Genomic DNA, 26,628 nt, shown 5'->3' on the forward strand with positions numbered 1-26,628 from the left:
CTAATTTATGACCTGAGACTGTCAAAGGAATAGAGAGGAGAGGGTCTATCGATGCTAGGGAGTGTCTGGGATTTCGTTATGTTTCGAGGTGACGGCTAGGTGACTGGGTTTGGGGAGGTTGTTTCACTTGGGGAGGGGGGCTTCCCCCTTTTCTTCCTTTTCTTCCAGAGACGGAGAGCTTCTCTTGCCTCTTCTTTCACGGGGCTCTGGATCAGCAGAGCCGCGGCTGTCCCTGCCGTGTGTTCTGGGATCGCATCCCAGGCGCGGTAGACTAGGCACCGAAGTAGCGCTTAGGAGACGCCCATGTGGGCGGGGCCACCGGGGACAGACGCGTGACGTTTCATGGCGGAGGTCGCCTCCCGGAAGTCCCATAGGCGTTACCCAGGGGGCACGAGGCTTTCGAGGAAGAAGACCGCTTCCCGCGTAGCCATTAGGACCATCTTTTTCTCACTAGGTACCTTCTAGTCTCTCAAGCAATAGTTCTAGCCTGCCTGAGGCCTTGGACGAGGGGCCCCGCTTCCATTCCCCGACTGTGACAGGGCCAGGCAGTCAGCGCCAGAAGCTTCCCAGCCCGTTGAGTCCCTGAGAGGCGCGCTCGTCGCTTGCTGTTTGTGGGGTGACAGGGAGTGACCCAGAGGCCACCACTGCTTTTCGTGCAGGAGTTACAGACACTGGTTTCTTGGAAAATGGAGAGAAGCACACTTTGCACAGACGTCGTCAATAAAGTCCCGATTTGCCACTCGGTATTGAGTACACTGGACCCTGACGGCTGGCTCTTGGGCCAGCGTCCTTCCTCCTGGGACGCCTCCACCAAGCTGCCCCAGCTCCGCCCCTCCCATCCTGGAGGGATGGCCCGGGAAGGAGAAAACAGAGAACTGACTGACACCTTCGGAACCACAGAATGTGTTCAATGCAGACTTGCTCAAGGGCCTAAGTTATTGTGAACGTTGTTGCCAATCACTGCTCAACAGCCCTGCTAGATTTTGTATGATGCTGAATTATTATGCAGACTAATTCCACCGAGTTGATACCCACCCATGCTTGTTACACTTGTATTTATTGAAACTGTGGATTCTTGCCCGTGCTGCCCCCTGTATTTACTTTAAGCACTGATCACTTATCATTCATTCAGTATGGTTTTCCGCCCCCGTCCCTTGTACACATTCTGGTATGAATTGTAAAAATAACCTGCTACATATTGGTTGAATGTTTTCTGTCAGTGGTGCAAACCGAGGCCAGCGTTAGCCGATGGGGCACCTGCCCGAAGGAGGAACGGGAGAGGAAATCACCAATCTGGGCTCTCAGAGCTAAGACACACGTATTGATTCTGTTGCACATTTTGCACTGGTTTATGGAGATTGTTTTCTTGGACGGATCGTGTAAAATAAACTTCTCTGTTCTGTATCCTTCCTTGAGCAGCGCACTTTACTTCCTCTCCTAGGGTGTTGCCTGTTTTAACTACACTGACCAGTATGATCGGAAGGAAGCGGCCAGGTGTTCGTGCTTCTACTCTTTCTGGGTGGGCTCACCTGGAAAGCTGGCAAGTGTCTGGTGGATTGCAAGTATGAAGTTGGCCAGTAAGCCACAGCACCAACTTTAATTGTGTAAAAATACATATAAATTCCTCTTGGAGCATCTGGGTGGTTCATTTGGTTAAGTCCCTGACTCTTGATCTCAATTCAGGTCTTGATCTCAGGGTGGTGAATTCAAGCCCCATGCTGGGCTCAACCTGGGTGTAGGGCCTACTAAAAAAAAAGATAAATAAAAAAAATATATATATATATATGCACATATATATTTGGGTGTGTGTATATATATATTATATAGTGTATTATATATAATATATAGATTATATATTGTGTATTATATATGTGTGTTATTATGTGTATATACACAATATATATATATATATATATATATATATATATATATATATTTTCCCCCCCTAGGTTGGAGGGAAAAGGTACTTAGCTTTGAGTGTTGACATCTAAAAATGTTTTACCACTATCTTTGTGCATTTTATAAATACATGCTGGCCACAGACAGGGTATTTTCATTATTCTGATTGGTGCTTTTTATATTGGTCTTAATTAGCTTTAGTCTCAGACAAAACATTTGATCTGAAGCTTGAATGTTTTCCTTTCAAGCATGCTTTGTATGATATCTTTAGACACTGTCATTCCATGCTAAATTTCTCAAAGAGAAAATCATGGGTTAAGGTAAAGTTCCCATGCATAATGATTGCGAACCTAGGAACTGGGACAGTTTCCTATATGAAATGAGCACTTGGCCTATTTCTGCCTAGATCCCTGCCTGTGTCTTGAGTTACTGACTGAAATGTGGTTCAAAATGAGCAGGCTCTCCAATGATGCAAAAGAGAGCTGATGTTGCTATTTTCACTGCTTCCACTGTTCTGGGATTTATCTGGGAGTGGTTAGAATGGATATGAGGCAAGAACGTTGCTTCAATAGGCCGTACCTGACAGTAACACCAGAGACTAAGTAACCCTCTTGGCAATTTTCTGGAGTGTGCTGGAGAACTCCCCAGGCTGTGATGTTGTGCATAAGGGGGCAAGGGAAGGCAGATACTGGAATTCACACTTCTTCCTTCTCACATCTGAGTTGATTCCACAAGGAGGAACTGCCAGAAAGTTCTCTGCTTCTGGAAAATATATTCCCAACCATGCCTGGCCTGTTGGGCCCATGCTGGCAAACATAAGTGGCGTTGGATGCACTGAGAAGCCACAAGACCAGGAAGTTTCCAGAAGGCTTCTGCCCCCTTCTGAAGGAAAGTACAGGACTGACCTTTTTAGGGGTAGTGCCCTTTTGTAGGTACCTGTTTTTTATCTGCTTCCAAAAAGGCCTGGCTGGAGGATAGGTAGGTGATTATGTTTTCCTAAGTCTGTTGCTGTAGACGCTTACAGTTTGTGGTCATGAATGTGAATGCTAGAGATTTGAGATTCTGTATGTCTCAGACAGCGAGACACTGAACCCCTTTACGTACACAGGCTTCAAAGAAAAGCCTAAGTGTTTAAAAATAGGGGGAAAGTGGTGATTATATTCTAAGGTCCAGACGGTTTTGAATTGTGGTATATAATATAGGAATAATATCCTTCTTGCAATATAATGTAATAAAACGTATAGCCTTAGAACTTTACCTAATTGGTCCTGGAAATATTCAGACTCTTGGGAGAAATTGGAAGTGAGAAATTGGTGTTGGTGGTGCTCCTTCTAAGATTTATTTATTTATTTTCACCTTTTCAAAATTGGTTGATTGTCCCATTCACAGGCTAATTATCCAATTACTTTGACCCATTTTGATCAGCAATTTTGAAGTAGATGGGATTTCCATGTTGAATCTTGTATAGGCTCATACTAATTATTCAGTCTAGTTTATTTTTCTATTTTATGCAATGGCTGCTCAACACACAGTCCCCCCCCCACACACACACCCACACACATACACACAATCTATCTGACATCAAAACTCTCTATGAAAACAATCCAATAGATCTTTGAAAACTGTCCAAATATCCAGCTGTCTGTTATGATACAACTTCAGGAGGAATTGTGTGGGTTCAGCCAATGTTTCTCTTATAAATAAAATGCCATGTGTCCATGGCATGATCCTCCAGAGATGTGAGGCACTTAGAGATGCTGAAAAGTTAGGCACTAAAGCCATAGACAAGCCTGGGATTAGCAGCATGCATAAGATAGACGATGTGATGTCTCAGAATTGATTTCACATTAAGCTTTCCGCTTAGTTTCAAAACCCAGGGCAGAGCAATAAAATTCCACCGAAAGCTCTTAGATAGCTTCCTGTTGCACTCAGAACATTTATTTCCTTAATAAATTGTGGCCAGTAGTCCCATTAATTTTTTACTGAGCTTCAATTTGGCAAACACTCTTACCAAGTTGTAGAGATGTTAAATGTAGTGAATAGTTGTAGTTACTACTCATTTTGGTTTTGATCTTTTCTTTCACAACAGGTAGGAGGGAAGGGAAAATTTAAGACAACATTGGCATAGATGCCGCTTCAGGGCTTTCCTGCTAAAAATTAACTTACATAAATGTATGCATATATACATACATGATAATTCTTTTTTATGAGACTTCAAACTTACCCTGTTTATCAAAAATTGAATATGGTGATATCACCTCTTTCATTTTTGTTGAGACAATTTGTCCAGTAACTGATTCCAGAAAACTGCATACGAAAGTTGGAATGAAGTGTGACGAATAATTTCAGGACCCTGGCAGTTGTTTCGAGAGATTGTGAGCCAGACCCACAGGCCATTGATAAAAAAGGGAGGCACTTATGCACTAAGGTGCTTTCAGCAGAAAGTTAATACTTTTAAATTCTTGCAGAAATAAAGATGTGCTCTACTTAGGTTTGTGTCCTTCTTTTTGATACATAAATCATACGTATCATTTCCCTCCCATGCTTGGTGCGGGATATGTTCAGATGCTCTAACAACTATGGGTTTAAAGCAAAATGTCCACTGCTATGGTTTCAGAATTTATTTTGCTGACTTTGACAGGTCCAAACAACCAGTTTCAGAATATCTAAAAATTTATTGTCGTGTCAGGTTGAAATATTCCTTCCAGTTGCTTAGAAGTCAAATATTCTATTCAACTTCATGTATGAGAAAATGCATTTACCTACCTTCGTGGTCTAAAATCCAAGCTTCCCAAATTTAAGTGCCAATTAGAATTACCAGAAGACTTACTCAAATATAGATTTCCAGTTCAGTAAGTCAAAGAATTTGAATTTCTCACCAACCCCCAGATGCTACCACGGCTGGATCTGGGTCCCACTTTGAGAACCACTGGCATAAATAATGTCCTTTGTCCCAGCTGATATTACAGCTTATGCAACACACACACACGCACACACACACACACACACACAAACACACACACAGGTGTACTATTTATTTCATCCTTTCAAAATTTTACACTGAGATTTACAAATGGCTGAAGTAAAAAAAAGAAATTTGGGCAACTCGATAATGTGAATTCTCTATCATCCTGCAATATGTTTGCTTCCTGCCAAAAACAACTTTTAAATTAAAACCAAACCAGGGGCACCGGGGTGGCTCAGTGGGTTAAGCCTCTGCCTTCAGCTAAGGTGATGATCTCAGGGTCCTGGGATTGAGCCCTGCATCTGGGTCTCTGCTCAGCAGGGAGCCTACTTCCCCCCCCCCATCTCTCTGCCTGCCTCTCTACCTACTTGTGATTTCTCTCTCTGTCAAATAAATGAATAAAATCTTAAAAAAAAAAAAAAAACACAGATCAAAGTTAATGATTTAAGATGAGATGAGAGAAAGCCAAGATTCTGTGTGGAGTTATCAGCTCAGTAGAGATGGACATAGGCAACCACCAGTTTGTTCAAGTTGAAAAGGGCTTAGTTATAAATTCCAACAAGAGAGGGGCACCTGGGTGGCTCAGTGCCTCGTGTAAGTGTCTGCCTTCAGCTCAGGTAATGATCCCTGGGTCCTGGGGTCAAGGTCCCCATTGGGATTTCTTGCTTCTTCTTCTCCCTCTGCCCCTCCCCCCACTTGCACACTTACTCTCTCTTTCAAATAAATAAAATCTTAAAAAAAAACAAACAAACTCTAACAAGAGAAACTAATGGTGAACACAGGAGAAATTTCCTGCCCGTGAACTCCCATTCACACATTACAACCATGTACAACTAACTTTCTGATCTAAAAAGTTTGTTGGATAGTATGCAAATCTATCCAACAAAGATGTCATGACTCAGAAAAGAAAGAAAAGAGTTTACACCAGCGTTAGCCTTCAAGGTCGCAAATGCTTCAAACAATCATACAAACTCACTTTACACACTCGCCTAAAAAATCAAAGTAGAACGTGGCCAGTCACACACACCTCCTGCCAGGCATGGAGAAACCTCCATATGCAGGCTGTGGCCCCCCATCAGTGTCCACCTGGAAAATGATTGCCACTCCCGGGCAGGGGACAGGACAGGCTTGGTTTGTGCCCATGGCCAGACCTTAACTCGGATGTGGGCTTTTGGCTTTTCTACAGGAACCTCAGGGACACCCTGTGCTTTAAAATGACATGGTCAAAGCCATGTTTTTCTGTCCACTAAAGGTTTTGCTCAGAGTCAGGAAGCACATTTAGATATCAGTGTGCATAATCGGGAGGGGAGGCAAGGAGGAGGGGAAAGTTATCCTTTCCAGAAATAAAATATTTTATGCTTTGCCTATGGTAGCAGTAGGGGGCTTGTGCCCCAAGGCAAGGAGATGTTCTACATCACTCCCTAAATCTCTCTATGCACTATGGAGCCATTGCCAGCCTCTATTCCTAGAGGGGACATCATTGATCATGAAACATGCTCCCAGGGTAGCAGTGTTAATATGAGACCACACGAGTCATGTTACAACCAAATGTGACGTTTCCTGTCTCCTGAATGCAAGGACCCCTCCACCGTAGAAGGAGCCCTTTAGACTTCAAGGCAGGATTTCATCTGCCACCTGAATATTAACTAACAACACATGCCTTAGGAGGACAAACAAATTTGAATATATAAAGGAAATCCATGCCAAGAAATTCACTCATCTGTTATAAATGAAGCAAATCAATCCATTGGAGTTGGAGGCACTGGGTTTCAATGTGTTTTGGAGGAACACTGTAACAGAATTGTTAACATTATTCTCAAAAGGCATCTAATAGAAATCCATATTTTTAAACTGCCTTTTAGTGTTTGTTTCAGAAAGAAGTTGTGTCCCCTTAGTATTTTAACATGGGTTGACTGGCTACACAGAAAGTTTCATATTTTCTATATAGGAATTCTGGAACAAGAGAGCCTTTTTGTGTGAGTGCTAAGCTTTCCCCTGTACCTTGTCAGGAAAATCGATGTCATGTATCACTGTTACTTCTGAGAGTCACCAGTTGTGACTCAGTGGTCTGGAAAACAGTGAGGACCCGTCTCAAGTCCCACCTGGTCCCTTTCTTCTCTCGAGCTTCACTACTGTCCACGGTCCTGACTGTTCCCACTTGGCATTTTTTCCCACATCATAGGCTGTCTGGCCCGATTTCTCCCTTTTGCTGGCTCGAAGGTGGCTAGAGGTGGGTCTCTCAGAGCTTCTCTTTGCCAACTGAGCAGCAATGTGATGTGCACCATGCAAAGTCCTCAGAACAGTGAGGGGTGGTCAGGGCATAACTATAGGTTATGTTTACCTGCATAATCACAGGTTCTGTGATACACGGAATAAAAACTGGAACATTTTCTAAATTGAATTGTAGTTGACATACAAGTTATATTAGTTTCGGCTGTACAAAATAGTGATTTAACATTTATATAGAGACATTATATATACCTTACAAAGTGATCACTACAATAAATCTAGCTATCATCTGTCACCATAAAAAATTACCTATTATTAACTATATTCCATATACTGTACAATTTGTCCCCATGTCTAAAAACAGGGAACATTTCTAACCCAACTTTTGAACTCTAGATAATAACATAGTGGCCATAATAGTATCCTTCTTCTTGTGAAAGCCATAATTCAGTGGAGCCAGCTAGGTCTGGACCCCAGGGCAGAAGTCCTATCCCATCCTGTCATATGGGTATCTGAATTTCTCCCAAATGACTGTGTAGGATCACATGATCACTGAGGTCCCTGCTAAAGTAGACATTCTATTAATTTAGACTAGAGAAAAGATGATTTCCTCTTGAAATTAGTATATATTTTATAGAAAGTCAGCAAGCCTGGCATATAATCAGACCATTTGTGATATTGTGCAGATTCTAAAAGAAATGTTGCGTGTTCCACAGGTTTTTGCTACTCAAAGTGTGGGTGGGGCTTAAGCTAGCGGCTTTAACTAGAAAGAGATTTTGGAACTTTTAGAGAACAGCATTGTCAAGTAGCGCTTTCTGAAGTGATAAAAATGCCCTACATCTTTGCTGTCCAATAGGGTAGCTGTCGGCAGGTGTAGCTGTTGAGACTTTGAGAGGGTGCTCATGCAACTAGGAATAAAGTGTTTAGTCTTTTTAAATTAATTTAAATTTCTTGTAAAGAATTGCATATAATTAGCAGTTGCATTATGAGACAGAGCAGGGAGAGGATTATTAAGGGGCTGACTTGGTTCCTTCCATAGTATGGAGAAGGTGCCCCTTCTGCTTTGCCCTGAAACAGGAGTATGCCTTAGAGCAGCCATTCTCAAGGCATGGTTGCTGGACCAGCAGGAGCAGCATCATCTGGGGGCTTGTTAGCAATGAAGGATCTCTGGCCTCACCGAGACCTACTGAATCAGAACCTGTATTTAAACAGGTCCCCAGGTGATTTGTACAAACACCAAGAAGTGTAAGTTTGAGAAGCTCTGCATGTAGATAGTCGCTCTGCCCTTCAGAAGACGCCATTTGTACTCTATATTGTCACTGGTCAGTGTATGTTATAAGAATTGCCATTTGGATGGGGTGGGGAGGGCCTGGGTGGCTCCATCTGTTAAGTGTCCTACTCTTAATCTCGGCTCAGGTCTCGATCTTATTATCCTGAGTTCAAGCTCAGCCCTGGGCATCATGCTAGATGTGGAGCCTATTAAAAAAAAAAAAAAAGAAAAGAAAAGAAAAGAAAGAAAGAAAAGCCAAACAGGGATAGACACAGATAATGGAAAATAACACATTTGAAATTGGGGATGGATTGGTGAATTTGGAGGGCAATAGGGTTATATTTTAGTTAATAAGTTGAGAGTAAAGGAGAAACTATAGAGAATTGAAAAGCCATGTTGATTAAAAGCCATCTCACCTCATCTTGAAATTCACCCCTCTCTTTAGATGTGGACCCACAGGGGATATGCTGCCAGATACGTTATTAACATTGGAGATTACTGCATTGTACTGGTCGACTAAGCAGGTCTCTCTCCTTTCTACAGTGAAATCAGGAACTGATTCTATTCTTTACCTTCCAAAGTCCCACCAGATTGTTGCTTCACTTGCAAGATGAGAGATTTCTCATGTGAGGCTATTAAAAACAGCAACCAAAAAACCTCAACTAACAAAGTCATTGCATTTAGCAAAAAAGGGCAGAAAATAGAACAAGGAGGAGAGTGGTTTATGTAACAGCAGCTTTTGTCCTCCCACCGGGAGGACATTTAGGCTGTAATTTTTGAAATGAAAATTGGGGCCCAGGAAGTCAAGTTCAAAGCCAGGAACCATCAGAGCCAGGAAGTGGAGTAGCAGATGACTCAGCCCAAGGGCATGGGAGGTTGGATGACTGCTTCACCCAAGGGAGCACCAACAGTCATCTCTTGTGTTGGTGGTGTTGTATAGTCCTCTCGGTGTAAGCGGGAATAAAAACCAGTCTTCCTGCAGCTCATGAGAGTAATTTAATCACAGTTCTGCATGCCAAAGTCTAGATATTTAGCACCAACCGCCCCTGCAGTTTCCTTAGTGTTGAATTTTCCTTGCCTTGGGACCTGCTATCCCCATACTCATTTCCTCACTTAGCGCTCCCAATCCAAATATAAAACTAAACAGCTGGGAATTGGTTTTAAATGCCTCTTTCACAGCTGTTCAGACCATCCTAAGTACCTTAGAAATCAGATTCAACTATTTAAAATCAACATTCAGGGGCACCTGGGTGGCTCAGTCATTAAGCATCTGCCTTTGGCTCAGGTCATGATCCCAGGGTCCTAGGATCAAGCCCCACATCTGGCTCCCTGCTCAGTGGGGAGCCTGCTTCTCCCTCTCCCACTTCCTTTGTTTTCCCTCTCTCACTGTCTGTCAAATAAATAAATAAAATCTTTAAAAAATTTATAAAAGACAAATCCTTCACACTTTAAAAATAAATAAATAAATAAATAAATAAAATCAACACTCATCCCTCCCTCTCCCCTCCTTATACAAAAGTTATTTTTTAAGATTTATTTATCTGAGAGAGAGTGAGTGCACAGGCAGGGGAAAGAGTAGAGGGAGAGGGAGAGAATCTCAAATAGACTCCCCACTGCACAGAGCCCCCTTGGGGGGTGGGGGGAAGGGGGGAAGGGCTCCATCTCCCAACCCTGAGAGACCAAGACCTGACCTGAAGCCGAGAGTGGGATGCTTAACCAACTGCCCCACACAGGAGCCCCCAAACGCTTTTTTTTTTTTTTTTTTTTGAGAGCTATCATTACAGAATTTCATTTGCAAATCAACACAGGATGAAAACCAATGAGGTATTTTATTCTGGCATTTCATGTGTTTCTATGCACATGCAAGAGCAAAGCCCTTGAGGGAATTTGATCCATGGCCTCCTCCCCCAGGACCTACAAGGTCCTGGCTCAAGAAAAATCATAACTGGCATGTTGACAGATAACTTCTTATGTTCTGCGGCCAAAATAAGGATACAGATAAAAAGTCCAAACATGGGTCAAAAGTATCTATTCAAAAAAGTTTTTCACAATTACTCTCCTGCAAAAAGAAGGGAAGAAATAGAGGTTGAAGATCTATTAACTCATGGACATGGGAAGTAATAAGAGGGTAAAGCTGGTCCAAAGAGTATGGGAGGGTGTGGGGACTTGGAGCTATACCCAAGGACTCTAAAGAGAACAATGAAAAGTGCTACATACAAGACCAGTTAACCAGCACCAGGGCAACCAGACCTTGGTGATCTGTTTTACTGAAGGAAACTATTTGCCTCTCTCAAACAACACACACAAGTTAATGTTCCAAGCCTTAATCAACAGTAGTGAGTCAAGCACAGATGCATTCCCCAACATGACTCTGTAATATCTATGTGGATGGGTTAAATAATGGCTCAGTATGACACAAAAGGACAGACTAGCCTTACCCCCAATCCCAACCCTCTCTTGACCTTTTTTTCCAAGTGCTGAGTAATATGATGGATCTCTAACTGATTTCAATTGAAATCACTCATTATACATGCAATGTTCACAAGAGATTCAGCTAAACAGGACTGAGATTCCTCTAGTTTCCTAGCATGTTGATTAAAAGCATGGCCTTTCCCTCCCTAAAATGTCCCCTTTGTAGCCCACTGCCCCCAACATGGTACAAGATATTAATTCAAAGGAACTTCATGCAATAATTAGATTCCTCTCCCTTGCAAACCTGCCTTTGTTCCTGCTCCGTGGTGCCCACATTTCATTCAAGGCAGCAGGAAAGCATAGCAGGAAACATTCCGCTGAGCACATTCTCACCCATAAGTAAGTGAGAAATTAAACAGGAATCTTTGACTGGATTGAATTAAACGTTCTTTTCTCTCTGAGTGCAATGCATGAAACTGTAAAATTGAAACATTTATGTGATTTAATGTTAATTTCTCTTGGGGGGGCTTCTCTACAGTTTAAAAAAAAGAAAGGAATTAGTGAATTATGACAGTAAAAGTTCATTCTCAGATATTACGTTCCCCTCAAAGAAATTTTTCACCCTAAAATAGGATGAAGTAAGAGAAAAACTTGGGTTATCTTTTTTAAAAAGATAAACTGATTTTTTTCATACTTACATGAACATGATTTTCTATATTTGTTTTTGTCACTTATTGTAGAGGACTACCGTGTTTTTCACTCTTTCTCCACTTGGATGCATAAATTAGCAGCTTAGAAGAAGTGGGAGCATGTATTTTTCCATTTCTTAGGAACCTAAGTATTCATAAAACTGTCTTTCAGCATTTGAAAAAGTATTGGTAACCCTAGAGAAATTTCTCAGTGCTGTTGTTTAAAGAATAATAACAAGATTCTTCACATATCACTATCCCATTTATCTTTTAATTTACTTTGATAATTATTGATTCAGTTGTATCTCCTGCCCCCCAAAATATGTTCAGGTCTTAACCTCTGCTACCTGTGAATGTGACCTTATTCAGAGAGAGTCTTCACAGATAGAAAAAATTTAAGATGAGACCATATTGGATTCACACAGGCTGTAATCCAGTGACTGGTGTCCTTATAAGAGGGAAATTTGGACCCAGACACACAGGGAGAAGGCCATGTGACCACAAAGGCAGAAATGGAGTTGTGCTGCCACAAGCCAAGAAATGCCAAGGACTGGCGATGATCACCAGGAAGCTGAGATTGGCATGGAACAGACTATCCCTTGAGCCCCCAAGAAGGAACCAACCCAGATTGATCTGGGACTTCTGGTTTCCAGAGTGGGGAGAGAATAAATATCTGTTATTGTAAGCCACCCAGTCTGTGTTCTTTTGTTATGGTGGCCCTAGGAAACCAATGCCATGATGATTCAGATAGAGACACGAAAACAATACCAAGCTTATGAGCACACTACGCCTGTTTGATTGGATCTTAACTAGTTAGGAGAAAGCTATAACTATTGGAAAATTGCCCAACACTGTTTCAGTTCTTTATTTCCATTTCCAGGTGAGGCTGTGGTACAAATAGGAGAGAACAGACTCCCCAGTTTTGTCACCTCTGATAGGACATCCATTCCAGGTGACACCTGGAGATGTCAAGGCCACAGGGCCACTGCCCATCACCTACACGCACAACCCTTCCTGAAGTCCTGAAGATGGGAACAGATACATCCTTGATTCTGCCAGAGGTAGTGGTTGGCCACAGATTTATGGGATGAGGCTTAGACACTGGGTGCTGGGAGTAGGGGTGGGAGATACTGTCTAAAGGGGATGGGTGTGTATGAGAGACCAAGACTTCTGCAGCTTCTGCTCCCATTTGCTCTTACATGGGTGGACTGAAGGCCCACACCAGAGGGCAGGCAGAAGATGGAAGAGCGTTCTCCCTATGAAACATCACCTTCAAGGGGCAGAGTCTGAGCCTGGGGCCAGCATGGGACAGTAGTCAACAAGCTCAGGATGAATGGGAGGATCACAGTCCCAGCCTTCAGACCTCTGGAAGGCTAGTAGGGACACAGACCATGCAGCTCCTGGAGTGTGCAATGGCACTGCTGTCCACCCAAGAGGGCTTCTAGCTTGAGGGAACCACTGTCCTCAGCAATCATTTGCCTTCATTAGCTATGTTTTTGGAGACCAGGAAAAGAAAAGTCCAGCAGATACAATTCTCTGAGACACAAGCATGCCAGACCTGCCCTCAGAGGAAACCAGTGGGGAAAACTGAGTCATAGTCAATCCCAGGCTCTGTCATCACTGCCCCGATCACAGCCTTGGGGGTATATTCCAGGAGGCAGCTGGCCCAAGGGCGGCATTTTTATTCACTCAGGCATCTCCTGAGATGTGCTCTTTTTTCTCTACTTTTCTTCATTGGTCCCCATGCTGGTCCCTGTGGACAACTTGCAGGTGTGATAATTCCATGGATCTGTCTTAGGTCCATGTGCCTCTGTCTCCTCATAAATATTTCTTCTCCTTTCATACCATGTTGAATGAGGGAGGACCCTGGAATCTTCCCACTTTGAAAGGAGATGCAGGGATCTATTACTCCTCCTGACCATAACCAGGACTTACCACGGAGCAAGACATTTACACCTTTCCTTCAGAAGGTTCACCCTTACATGATGCCTGACCAGAAGCATCCTGGGTTGAACTGTCATTCAGATGAGTAATATCATATTCAGGTTCAGGGTGCATCTTCTGTGCCAAGGACAAAGCACACTAGAATATAAGAATTATAAGATGTGTCCACTGACCAGAACCAGGTATTCCAGAAGTATTAGACACTTCGAGTTCATACAACAACTAAACAAACAAAAACAGAAACAGACCCATAAATACAGAGAAACTGATAGTTAACAGAGGGGATTAGGCAAAATGGATGAAAGAGAGTGGACAGTACAGGCTACCAATTATGGAATGAATAAGTCACAGGGAGGAAAGGCACAGCATAGGGGATAAGGCCAATGGCATTGTAATAGTGTTGCATGGTGACAGGTGGTAGTTACTCTTGTGTGGAGCACAGCACAACATATAGGGCTGTCCAATCACTGTTGTACTCCTGAAACTAATATAACATTGTGTCAACTAGACTTTAATGTATTAAAAAAGTTCCTAGTGTAAACCACCTTATTATTTCCATCCTTCACTTGACAGTCTGAATAAACATGGGCTAATGGAAACAAACCAGGAGATACTGGATATTCCCAGGCATTTCTCTTCACTAGAGAGGTGATGTTATAGCTTGCTTTAAGAGCAGAACACATGGAAGACAACTGATGTTGCTTCTTCAGGCCACCAGAGATAGCTGTGAGAGCCAGTTTCCCCACAGTGTAACTCAAAGACCCCTAAGTTCCATCTTCTAGGGCCCCCCCTTCTTTAATATCCAAATGACATATCTGAAACTAGAGTTCCATATGGCAGACTGATAGTACACATTTACCTCCCTCCCTGCCCACATCCCCCTATAATGAAAATAAAGGAGTACAAGCAGAATTCCATCCATCACAACAAAGAGATCTGTGTGATCTCTGTCAGAAAATTTGAGCCAATGATAAAGTTAACCAAGACAAAATAGATGAGAAGATCCTGGTGGAGGCGTACCTGGGTCACTCTGTTGGTTAAGTGGCTGACTCTTGATTTTGGCTCAGGTCATGATCTTGGGGTCGTGATCTCAGCATCATGAGATCAAGCCCTGTGTCAGGCTCCTGCTTAGCCAGGAGTCTGCTTGAGATTCTCCCTCTCCCTCTGCCCCTCTTCCCTCCCTCCCTCACACCCACACCACCATGGCTCTTGTGTGCTCTTTCACAGAAATAAAGAAATAAGTCTTAAAAAAAAAAAAAAAGAGGATATTGGCAGATAAAACAATGAATGAAAGACCCATTCCCAGACATACAACAGCTTGGAAGATAAAGAAAACTTTCAGAGGAAAAGAAAATCAGATCAATTTTAAAGAGAAGGAGATTCAGACTGACAGCATCCATTAGTTAGATCTCTTTTCAACAACACCAGATGGCAAAACACAAGGAAAAAAGGCCTTCAAATGAGGAAGGGAAAGTATTTTGAGCCTAAAATGTCACTGTTAATCAAAATATCAATTAAGCACCAGTGCAAAATAAATACGTCTTCAGACATACGCAGACTCTGAAAGTTAGCCTTCCGGAAACCTTTGTGAGATAAAATGGGGGGGGGGGGGGACTGAGATCTAGAAAATAGTGGCTCTACCCCAGAAGTACAGAGAAAAAGAGCTTTAGGATTATATTTCTCATCAGATCTAGAAAAGAATCAATTTGATTGGAGCAGAAATACAGAAATCTCTAGAGGAATGTTTTCAGAAAGTGGATTCCCTGAAGCAGTTCGTATAATTGAAAGTCTAGATATTTCTGAAGATCTGTGAGAGTAAATGTGCTTTGTTGACAACACAAACAATAAAACATAAGGAGGAAGGAAGGAAGGAAAAAGAAGGAAGGAAAGGAAGGGAGGGAGGAAGAAGGGAGGGAGAGGGAGGGGAGAAGGGAAGGGAGACGGAAGGAAGGGGGGAAACTAGAAATTTGGGGAGGAAAAGAACCATTTAAGGAAATAAAGGTTCAAATATCAAGTCAACAGAAATATAGCATGATCATGATTTTGAGGAACTGAAGGGGGTCAAGTAGAAAATTCATTTGACTTTGATGCTAGAAACATCTTGAATGGTGACGTCTGATTCATTAGAGAAGGAGAAGAAATCTTAGCCCATGGTGAGGCTGTAGAGCAAACCTGGGTTATAATGATGTTAATGTGGTTTATTGTTGTTCAGTCTTTAGAATCAACCTGTAAACAAGGTCTAGAAAACTGAATTATGATTTCAGAGCAGAATGCACAAGCAAAAGTAAAAATGTATCTGATAAGGATGATGGAGGGAACAGTTCTATCCTGGAGGTAGTCAGAAGAGTCTTGTCCTCTCTGCAACCCCGGCTGTCCCCTATCTACTGAGTTATGTTTGTTGTTCCATAGGCATATGCAGCTCCCCTGCTCTGCACCTTTGGCCTTGCGATCCTCTCTCTCCTTCTAGCCTCTCTGAGTCTGTGTTCAAGCTCCAGCCCACGTTTCAATTTCCCTGGGCTGTCTTCTTTGGCAACCCCAGTCTACAGTGATCTCACTGTACATTTGGGGACTGCTCCACAGACTCCAACTGACTTACCAGACGGAAGATTAAAGAATGGTCTCTTCATACTGCTTATAAAATCAAAACACATGCAAAACGTGGTCGCAAAGGGAAATTCCAACTGGTCATTTGGAAAACTTCCCTAAAAACCAAAAATCTGATCAATCTTTCAATTTATATTCCTGATTATTTTCAACTTTTGGAGCAAAAGTAATACAGATCTTTGTTCTCTGGCCCCCACTTTTTTTTTAATTACACTAAAACAGGGCTCCTGGCCTTTTCCTTACCAGGAGGAGAAGAGGACCAAGCCCCATTCTCCATAAGCACCTTGCTATGGCCTTTGCCATCGGTTGCATGCTGGCATCCCTGGGCGGGGGGCTTTTAAAACTCCTGATGCCTGGGGCACACTCCACTTTAATTACTTCATAGTCTTTGGTGGGGTGGGTTGTTGGGTGTCGGTGTTTTTTAAAAAAGCTTCCCAGTGATTCCATGGGGCACCTGGGTGGCTCAGTCTGTTAAGCGACCGACCCATGATTTCAGCTCAGGTCATGATCTCAGAGTCATGAGATCAAGCCCTGTGTCAGGCTCTCTGCTCAGCATGGAGTCTGCTTGAGATTCTCTCTCTTCTTCTCCTTCTGCCCTTCCCCCTGCCACTCATGCACTTGCTTTCTCTCTCTCTCATTCTCTCTCAAATAAATCTTTAAAAAAAAAAAGTAATAAAGCTTCCCAGTGATTCCATTGTGCAACAAAACTAAGAACTGATCTGAAGTCTGCCACTTTTAGAACAGCAATGCTTCGGGGGGCTTGGCTACATACTAAAATCACCTGGTAGGTCTAAGGCTGCTCGTGCCTGGTCCCATTCTAGAGACCTTAATTTACAGATAGGGGGTCAGACCTGGGCATCAGGACTGTATACAACCCTCCAGGTGATTGTAATGTACAGCCAAGGTGGAGACCCACAGCCTGGCCCATCCCAGCGCATTAACAGTGAGAGAAGATTTGGTGAGAGACCCTATAGTGGGAACCGGAGCTGGAGGATGGAGCGCAGAGAGGGACTAGTGGAAGCCCCTTAATCACAGAAATCAGCCATAAATGCCTGGGTGCAGATGTCAGAGATTAACAGGGAAGCACAGAAGCCTGCTTAGGTGAGGCGTCAGAGCAAAGAGGGTCTCAGGGATCAATGGCTCCAGGACATTCCTTCCTCCAGGTTCCCTGGGCGGTGGAGCAGAGCAAAGGGGAAATGGCTTTCTCCCAGTGTTGCTCTTCCTGCTGGATTAAAAGTGAAACCTAAGGGGGGGTGTTGACTGGTGGAAGCCAGCAAGTGGGCGTGACCAGCAATCATTTTTCAGGGCCTGGGGAGCTGCTCTTGTGGGGCTCATCCTTTCCTACCATGGTAGGAAGACTCCTGTGCTGGACGAAAATGCCCCATGATCTCCACCCGTGGAGTTAGGTCCTATAATCTCTACCATTTGGGCAGGACCTGTGATTTGCTTCTAGCCAACAGAATATGATAGGTTGTCATTCCTATGATTACATAATGACATGTATATACGAAGCCGTCTTACCAGAGTGCATTACAGGGAGAGATACTGCTGACCCTGAAGACGCGAAGCACCATGTGAGCTCCCTATGAAAAGTGCCACACAGCAGGGAGATGCAGACAGTAACCAGGAGCTGAAAGACTAAACATACAAATGGACAATGGCCAGACCGAGTGTAGAAATAGAACTCTGACCCATAGCCTGCAGCAACCAGCCTAGAAAACCAACCCGGCATCTATAGTAACCAGCCCAGGAAGCCAGCTGCTTGCATTTAGAAAGCAGACTCGTAAGAAGTCAGACTACGATCCCTAGCAACGGTTCCAGGAAACCACACAATAGCCTCTGTCATGATTGGTCCCAAATAGCCAGCACCTGATTCATAACTGACAGCTTCCTAATTTTGTTCCTCTTTCCAACTTGGGACCAGTGAGAGAGAGCAAACATGAGCCCCTAACCAGTCCCTTAGGACACTGGCCGCTAGTGAGCCTGCTCTGGCTTCCCCAGGCCAGCAGCCTGCAATCAGGACATACCTGACCTGAAGCCCTCCCTTGTTCCCACTACAAGCCTTTCTGGCTTTCTGCCTGCCTTTGAGTCTTTGCCAAGTACGAATAAAATGATGACCAACTCCCTTGCTTGAGCAAGTTCTGAATAGACGGACTTTGCCTAGTCTCACTTGGTTGGTCTTAAGTTATTTCCACAGAACTGAGAGCCTCAGTCCCACAGCTGCGAGGAAGTGAATTCTGTCAACAACCACAGGAGCTAAGAATTGAACCCAGAGGAGGGTTCAGAGGTCTCAGCTGAAGCCACAGCCCTGGACAGCCCTGGGATCGAAGCTTTGTGAGACCCCAGGGCAGAGAACCCAGCCAAGCTATATCCAGAATCATGACCCACAGAAACTGGAGCTGGTAAATGGGTGCTGTTTTAAGCTACCGCATTTGTGGGCATTTAAGAGAAAACCAGTCTGCATATCCTTAAACTCGTGAGAAGCAATAAAGCTTAGAGTTAAGCTTTGGCCCTTCTCCAATACACAGACCAGTTAGAATAGTCAGTACCCTCAGAATATCATGGACGCTCAAGCCAAAATATTGTATGCCTGAAGAGTACAATCATGGGAAAAGGGACAAAATGTACCAAGAGAGACCACATGAAGCAGAATTACAGAAATGGTGATGCCAAGAAATGTAAATAAGCATGATAAACATATTAACACTGGGGAAGAAATTAACTGTATGACACAAGAATCAGAGATCACACATAAAGGAAGGAAGTGGGAGTATTAGATATGAAAGATTATTTTAATATGGATAATGATGGGGTGCCTGGATGGCTCAGTCAGTTAAGTGTCTGCCTTCAGCTCAGATCATGATCCCAGAGTCCTGGGATCAAGTCCCTCATCCTACTCCCTGCTCAGTGGAGAGTCTGCTTTTCCTTTTCCCTGCTTTCTCTCTCAAATAAATAAATACAATATTTTAAAAATATATAGCGAATAATAGTGGTTGAATATAGGTGTGGAATAAAGAACAGACCAATAGAGCCCAAGAACTGATGTGTAGGTACGTATGATCCATGACCTCTCCAAGAAGGCAGCTGAGGAAGATGGAACAGAAGACAGAAGTAAACAGGCAGATCCAGATTGCAGGAGATCAAGAAAGATAGGAGGAAAGACTTGAAATAATGTCCTTAAATTCTCTAGAATTAGAAAAGATTATAGTCTGCAGATGTAAAGAACACCAAGGATACTATTGAAAAGGAAAAGCTCTTGGACCCCTTTAAGGGGGAATTAGAAGCATTGAAGACAAAACTATTATTTTTAAGTTTCCAGATGACCAAAGCAGATCGCCTTTGCTTCCTCGCTTCTTGCTTGCAGTGGAGCCGTAATTAAACTGACCTCAGACTCCTCAACAGAGGTCTTAAGCTCAAGAAGACAACAGAATTACATTTTTGAAGTGTTCATAAATATCACTCAGAACCTAGAACTTTATAATTAGCCAGACCATCGCTGAACTATGAGGACATAAAAATATTTTCAAGCGTATGAAGTGTCCAATAGGGTGTTCTGTGCCAGAAGTGCAGATATGCAAAGGACCAGAGAGAAAACAGCTAGGCAGAGGCTCTGGGGCTGGATGGAGCTCCGTATGCTCCAGGAAACAAGGGAAGGCCAGAAGTTGAGCAGCAGGAAATGGGGTTAAAGAGCACCCCCAGCCAGTGTGTGAGGACTCTAAGAACCATGAGAAAGATTTTGGATTTCTTCTGAGAAGAGTGGGTAGCCAGAGGGAAAAGGGACAGGACTCCTTTTCCTTTTGAAATACACCATTCTGCTGCTATGCGTGAAATAATCAGTAGGGGGCAGGAGTGGATGCCAGATTTCAGCAGAAGGCTTCCTGCGGTAGTGATTGATGGTGGCTTGGCCTGCGTTGGTGGCAGCGGAGGAACAACGGAAGTGTAACCTTATTGTACCCAAATGTAAAACAGGAGCATGCCCAGTCGGTCCTGCCTTCATAGTGTCCGGGAGGCAAACTGTTCCTCTCTCCTCGTAGAATCTCTGGCTGGGGGGAGAATTACGTCCACATAAGACGGACCAGCAAGAACAAAGCATACAGGTTCTATTTTATATTTGCATAGGAAACTTCCCAGGGAAATGAAGACCCCCAGAGAGGTTGGGTCTAGGTGCTTATATAGTAGGTTGAACAAAGCAGTGCTTGTGCAATAGGGGAGTGAAAAGGAGGAGAAGGCTGTTTTCACGAGGTGAGTCTGTCCAGACTCTTCTTGCCTCGAGTCCCCATCTCTGCTGATGACAGTGTCCCTTCTCTCCTGGTACAGTTCTGTGTCCTGTTTTCAGGAAAAGAAGGGGAGCTCAGAGTAGCCTTCTTGCCTTTTGTCTTTCAAGTGCCTTTAGCTCAAATAAGTCGGTATGTCAGTTAGATGTATTTGGAGTGACGTGTTCTGAGCCCCCTTTCAGTAGCTTACGGGGAACCCACCCGCTTAGCTCCATCTCAACCCCCACCTAGTTAGTCACCATTCGCACATCCTCCACAACACTGCCCAGTGCCTGCCAAGCTTCCTCACTTACTGCCTTCCATTCATTGCTGTCTCCTTCCGTCCCTCCTTGCGCCCTAGGGATGCCTTGGTAGTCATTTAAAAATGGAAGCCAGATCGAGCCATTCCCATTTGGAACCCTCCCAAACTGTTCCTAAACCCCTCACTCCAGCCTTCTCAAAAACTCTTCACTTCCTGAAAACCCTTCACTCCCTAATCCTTGAAGCTCACCTTAGGGCCTTGGTTCTGGCTGTTCCCTCTGCTTAGACTGGAACACTCTTCCCCAGAAATTCACCTGACTGGGACCCTCTTTTGTCATCTGTCTTAGCTTAATTGTAGCCTTGGCAGGGAGGTCTTCTCTGATCCCCAAACAGTGTAAGTCCTTGAGCTACTCTCACATTACATGTTTTTATGGCACGCATAATATACCCTGTATATCTTCATTTCTATGTGTATGTTTACTTTTGTCCCCCCCCCACTAGATGGCAAGCACCTTTATCTGTCTTATCATATATTCACAGTGCCTAGAAGAGTACCGTCGCCCAGAAAATAATTAAAATTTATATGTTGAATAAAGAGTGAATGAACCACTATGGTGGTTTTTGTTGTTTTTTTTTTTTTTCAAATGATGGACGATTTCTATAAAGAAATAAAGTTTAGATCTTTTAACCAAAAAGCATAGAACTTAGGAAGTGGTAAGGTTTTATAAAACCCCAAAAGCATAAAACAAGGTGACAGAAATTAAAACAAATTTACTAGGTGGATTTAAAAAATAAAATACAGTTATGGTATACATTGCTTCAAAAGGACTCATCTATAATAAAATGATGTGGAAAGGTTTACAATACAAGATAGACAAAAATGCATCAATTGAAGGAAAACACAAAGAAATCAGGGGTCATGATAGGTATTTCTGAATGAATCAAGGCAAACACATTGAATAGGGCAAAGGAAGTTTATAACAAATTACATGATCCAGAAAGAAACTATAGTAACAGGAGTATTTAGGTACTGGGTAACAGTATGAAAATGCAAGAATACAAATAATTGTAAATTATAATAGATCATATAGATTGTATTGTAAATGTAAATAGAATTGTAAATTCTAAGAAAAATATCAGAGCTCCAATTGAAATGAAAGGTCTTTTTTTTTTTAGATTATATTTATTTATTTTGGGGGCCTAGGGACTCTAAAGCAGACTCTGCACTGAGCTTGGAACCCAGTGCAGGGCTTGATCTCACAACCCTAAATCATGACCTGAACCAAAATCAAGAGTCAGATGCTTAACCGACTAAGCCACCCAGGCACCTGAAAGGGAAGATCTTAACACATCCGCCCTAAGTCCATAATGTTCCAGAAGGGGAGAAGGGAAGAAAGCAGAATATAAATTAGGAGACTGGCAAATAAAATAGTAAAAATAAAGGACATTGTAAATTAGAATAAACATAAAAGATAAACTAACATTTAATAAATTGGTATTCAGTTTCAAAAATAAACAGTTTTTGAGTACCTGCTATATGCTAATTTAGAAAGGGGTCATGGGGGTGTTTAATATGCCTTCTTTTCTGATAAATACAGAAATATTTTTCTAAGTGGATCATATACTAGGTCACAAAGAAAGCCTTTATTAATTTCAAAGAGCAGAAATTATATAAGGTACATTCTTTGTCCACAGTGCAATAAATCTGGAAATTAATAGCAAAAATTTAAAGAGTAAAAATAAACCTCAACACTTGGACAGCTTTAAATGGTCTAAATAATAAGGACAAAGGAAAAATTAAAATATCAGACAATTATAGGTAAGTTCATCTTTACACTTGTATTTCTAATTCTTTGTGTATCCAATTTTATATGTACAATTAATGCTTTTTTGATTAGCAAAGTAATACACCATCTTAAATACTCAGTTCATAAACATACAACTTGAATGGTTAAAGTCTTAATAATCCCACACTCCAGAGGTAATCACTGACTGCTTTCTTTCAGATTTTTTTCTTTTTTATGATTTTTTGTTTATTTGGGACAGAGAGAGCAAGTGCACATGTGCACATGCACTGGCATAGGCAAGGGGAGGGGCAGAAAGAGAGGCAGAAGCAGACTCTCAGCTGAGCAGGGTGTCCAGTGTGGAGCTTGATCCCAGGACCCTTGGATCATGACCTGAGCCACAGACACTCAACTGACTGAGCCACCCAGGCACCCTTTCTTTTAGAATTTAAATAAACAAAGACATGACTAAAAATATAAATAAAATATGTATCCCTGCCAAGCACCCCCTTCTGTGAAAAACTACTTCCTTCTGTGTGAACTGCATCTTTGGAAAGGGAATTTCTAACTATTATTTAACTGCCAGATAATTCCTAACACTAGGAATTGGTTAACTATTCACAGATACTCCTTTTTTTTTTTTTTTTTTTTTTGCTTTTTAAAGATTTTATTTTCAAGTCATCTCTATACCCAACATAGCGCTCAAACTTACAATCCAAGATCAAGAGTTGAACCCTCTACTAACTGAGCCAGCCAGGCATCCCTTCACGCGGATACTCTTTACTCGTCTCCCAGGGTGGACTTGGGGATGGACGAAGGTAAGGTCACCCCATACCAAGGCAGACCCATGAATAAAGAATTGCCATCATTATTCTGACGATTATTCTACAGCTCAGACCCTGAGGTACAAAAGTGCTCTTTTCAAGTCATTTTCTGTGCATAAGACACTTCTCCTTCTACAACAGAGAAGAGAAATTGCTGAGCTGCCAGCTCTGGGCAATGCTTTCAGAACCAATGCTGCTGGGTTTACTTTAGAGGAGAAATAGCTTCATTACAAGTGACATTTTCTTGGCTAGGGGGTCCTCAACTGACCAAAGTGCCCCCAGAGCACGTGATCTCTGCAGCTGACTGGAGTGGTCCCTTCAGTCCCTAGGTACCCTAGGGTAGGAAGTCAAAACTGCCAAATGTGAGATAAGTCCACAAGAGGATCCAAAGTTTGTTTTGTTTTCTATTTTTTTATTTTTTTAAAGAGTTTATTTATTTATCTGAGACAGAGAGAGCACGTGTGCTCAAGCATTAGTGGGGTGAGGGGCAGAGGGAGGGGGAGATACAGGCTGCTGGCTGAACAGGGAGCCCAAAACGGGCTGGATCTCAGGATCATGACCTGAGCTGAAGGCAGATGCTTAATGGACTGAGCCACCCAAGTGCCCCTGAAGTTTGTTATTTTAATGTTGTTATTGCTTTTTTTCTTTTTTTTTTTCTTTTTTTTTTTTTTTAGTTTTCTCTGACTACCTGTTTTAAATTGTAGCCTCCCCACCACCCTTTCTCTTCCTGGGCTGATTTTTCTCAGTGGCAGGTATCATTAACCTTGCTACATTATTTTCCTTGTCTGGTTGATTGCCTCTGTCTTCACATTAGAATGTGAGTTCCATGAGAGCATAGCATTTTGTCTGGTTTACTGCTCTAGCCCCACTGCCATGCTTGAAACATAGTAGCTTACTCAATAGATAGGTTTTGTTTTGTTTTAGAGAGAGAGAGAGAAAGAAAGCCCGAGGAGGGGAGAGACATGGGACAGAAGCAGAGGGAGAGAGAGAATCTTAAGCAGGCTCCATGTCCAGCAAGGAGCCATGTGGCAATGCCCACAAGATGAAGGAAGTTTTCAAGAGGGTGAATGAAAAGAGAGAAAGGAGGAAAGGAGAAGAGGCCATACACCTTGGACTTTACAGGGGGAACTTCCTCTATAAAATGGAATTCTTCCGGGGTGAAGGGACTGAAGAGGGAAGGATCTGAAGCCAGGTCTGCCTCATTCTACCTCTTGTTTTTTCCAGTGTATTCAACCTCTTAGGAATTCCTGACAATTCTACCTTCAATATAAATACGGATCTAACTACTTCTCTCTGTGTGCCCTACCGTGACCCTGCCCTGTGCAACCTCCCTCTCCAGTCAGGATCATTTCAATAGCCCCTAACTTGTTCTAACTTTGTACGCACAGCCAGCAATCCATATGGCATCAAACTAATCTTTCAGCAACAAAGATCAGGTCGGGTCACCCCCTGCCCAGACCCTCAGAAGTTTCTACCTATCACCTCCGAGCCTTTGCCCTTAGTGCTCATCTCAGGTATGTACTCCTACCTCACCTCATCCAGGTCCCTGCTCAAATCCCATCTTCTCAGCCAGGCCTACTCTGACCGCCCCATGCATTCAGTTCTACCCTCTGTACAGACATGGGCACTCCTCAGCCTGTGGAGCTCTTCTAACATAGGGCAGGGAGATCTGTTTTGCTCCCCAGGGCATCCCAAACAGTAGTGCCTGGTGCCTAACAGAGGCTCCGTCAATTCTGGAATGGGTGACTTGGAACATTAAAAGAAGTACGGTGGATTATGACTTCCTGGGGACTGAGCTGATTATGAAAGAGAAATCTTGGGGTTTTACAAGACAGGAATCACAAGAACCAAGGCCAATGCAATTGTCCTCTTTGGAGAGGCAGAACAAGAATAAAAATAAGGACTTTGTTTCCTTTATCTGCTTCTGTCCCAAACAGGTATCAGAGGCTCCTTCTGAGTCTATGGCTACTTTGGTAACTCTAACACCATTGTGATTTTTCCTGAAAGGTGTTCTCCTTGGCGGGGGAGTGGGAAAACACTACAGCTCACCGGGGTCTGGCCTGGCTGGGAAGGAAAGAGCACGGCTGGTTCCTGGCAGAGTCCACCGGCCCGCAGCTCCCACCTCGCCACCAGTCCATCCTGTCGTCCTTATGATGTAGTTCTGGAATGTTGGTGAGGTCTGGAGCTGAGGGCCAAGAAAGAATTCTTGAGATGTCTTTGGTGCAAAAAGATGATTCTACTGAAGCATGGGGACAGGACTGGTGAACAGAAAGCTGTGTGCTGGGATTGTGAGAAGTGGCTGATTACATACCTGAGGTGGGGAGAGGAGTCCAAAAGGACTTTCATATGCTAAAGAAAATTCCTAGGATGCTGGACGCCTGGCTTTTGTCAAGCTAAAGTTGTTACTCCAGCTAGTAAGGCACCAAAAGTAAGACAGTGGGAGCTTCCTGCCTGTCTCAGGTCCTTGCCAGGGGCCTGCAGGTCATTAAGAAATTTGATTTTATTTTCCCTTCTTTCTCTGTTTTCCACATCACTGCGGAGGGGAGGGTGACCTTAGGGCTCCAGAAAGTTGAGTTATGGGTCTCTGAGAGTTAGACTATGGATAAGAATGCTTTTTCCTTGTGTATCACCGACACATTGGTACACTAATGGAAACTCAAGTCCTGCGGGATAGTGATCTTTATCAATTAACCATTTGTTTTTCCCTTAGTTCTAGGGCAGCCAAGAGTGCCTGGAGACTGTCACAGATATCCCACCTGGAGGGGGGTGTGGGTGGTGAGGGTGCTGTAGGATGTCAGCTTGTGCTTTGTCCTCAGCTCGCCTTCTGCTCCCTCATCGCCTAGGCGTTTTAAGGGTGGCTCGGAACTGAGCTAAACAACATTCACCCTCCCAGCTGCTCTGGTTCCCTGGGGTCCTGGCGGAGGGGGGTGGGGGGAACGGGGTGGGGCTAGGCAGCTCTGCAAACTCCAAAACTGACCCTGGCCACGGGCTTCCCAGCGGGGATGGAGCAAAACATCCCCCAGGGAGAGCGCGGCAGCTGCCCGGCTCTGGAGCGCCTCTGAGCCCGAACAAAGGTCCGGAGCCCACCCGGGACCTCCCCCACAGAGGCTTCCCAGCCCCCAGGGCTGATCCCGGGGTCCGCGCCTGGGGGTGCTGGCGGCTGCCCGGCTCAGCAGTGAGTGCAGAGAAAGGAGACAGAGAAGAATCTCTGAGAACAAAACTCGCGTCCTCCCCGGGGAGCGCAGAAGAGCCGGGCGGCGGCGCCGAGGCGCGTCGGGAGCTGCTCCAGCCAAGTTTGCTTTGGGTTAGATCAACTTTCTCGGTCCCGGCTTCGCCCGGTTGCAGCAGCCAGGGTTCCCGGTCACCCACAGGCGCCTAGGCTGCACGTCCCGAGGGGCGGAGGGGATCCCGCACGCGGGGAGCAGGCGGCCAGACCCCGGGTCGCGCAGGCGCCTTCCTCGTCCCCTCGCCTCACCCCCGCCTCGTCCCCTCCC

At 43.7% G+C, this 26,628-nt stretch overlaps 1 protein-coding gene across 1 annotated transcript in view; it reads right to left on the reverse strand.

Annotated features, from left to right (window-relative positions):
- Nucleotides 1-1,624: 1,624 nt before the first annotated feature.
- Nucleotides 1,625-26,628, reverse strand: part of LOC131808356 (uncharacterized) — a 28,577-nt gene continuing 3,573 nt past the window's right edge. Inside the window, exons 3-5 of the mRNA XM_059134345.1 lie at nt 25,184-25,319; nt 13,447-13,546; nt 1,625-1,745 (exon numbers count right to left, since the gene is read on the reverse strand). Coding sequence (XP_058990328.1) covers nt 13,486-13,546; nt 25,184-25,319 — 197 coding nt within the window. The 3' untranslated portion in view covers nt 1,625-1,745; nt 13,447-13,485. The remainder of the gene's footprint in view (nt 1,746-13,446; nt 13,547-25,183; nt 25,320-26,628) is intronic.

The sequence above is a fragment of the Mustela lutreola genome, chromosome 9, assembly GCF_030435805.1.
Source record: "Mustela lutreola isolate mMusLut2 chromosome 9, mMusLut2.pri, whole genome shotgun sequence".
Lineage (NCBI taxonomy): Eukaryota > Metazoa > Chordata > Mammalia > Carnivora > Mustelidae > Mustela > Mustela lutreola.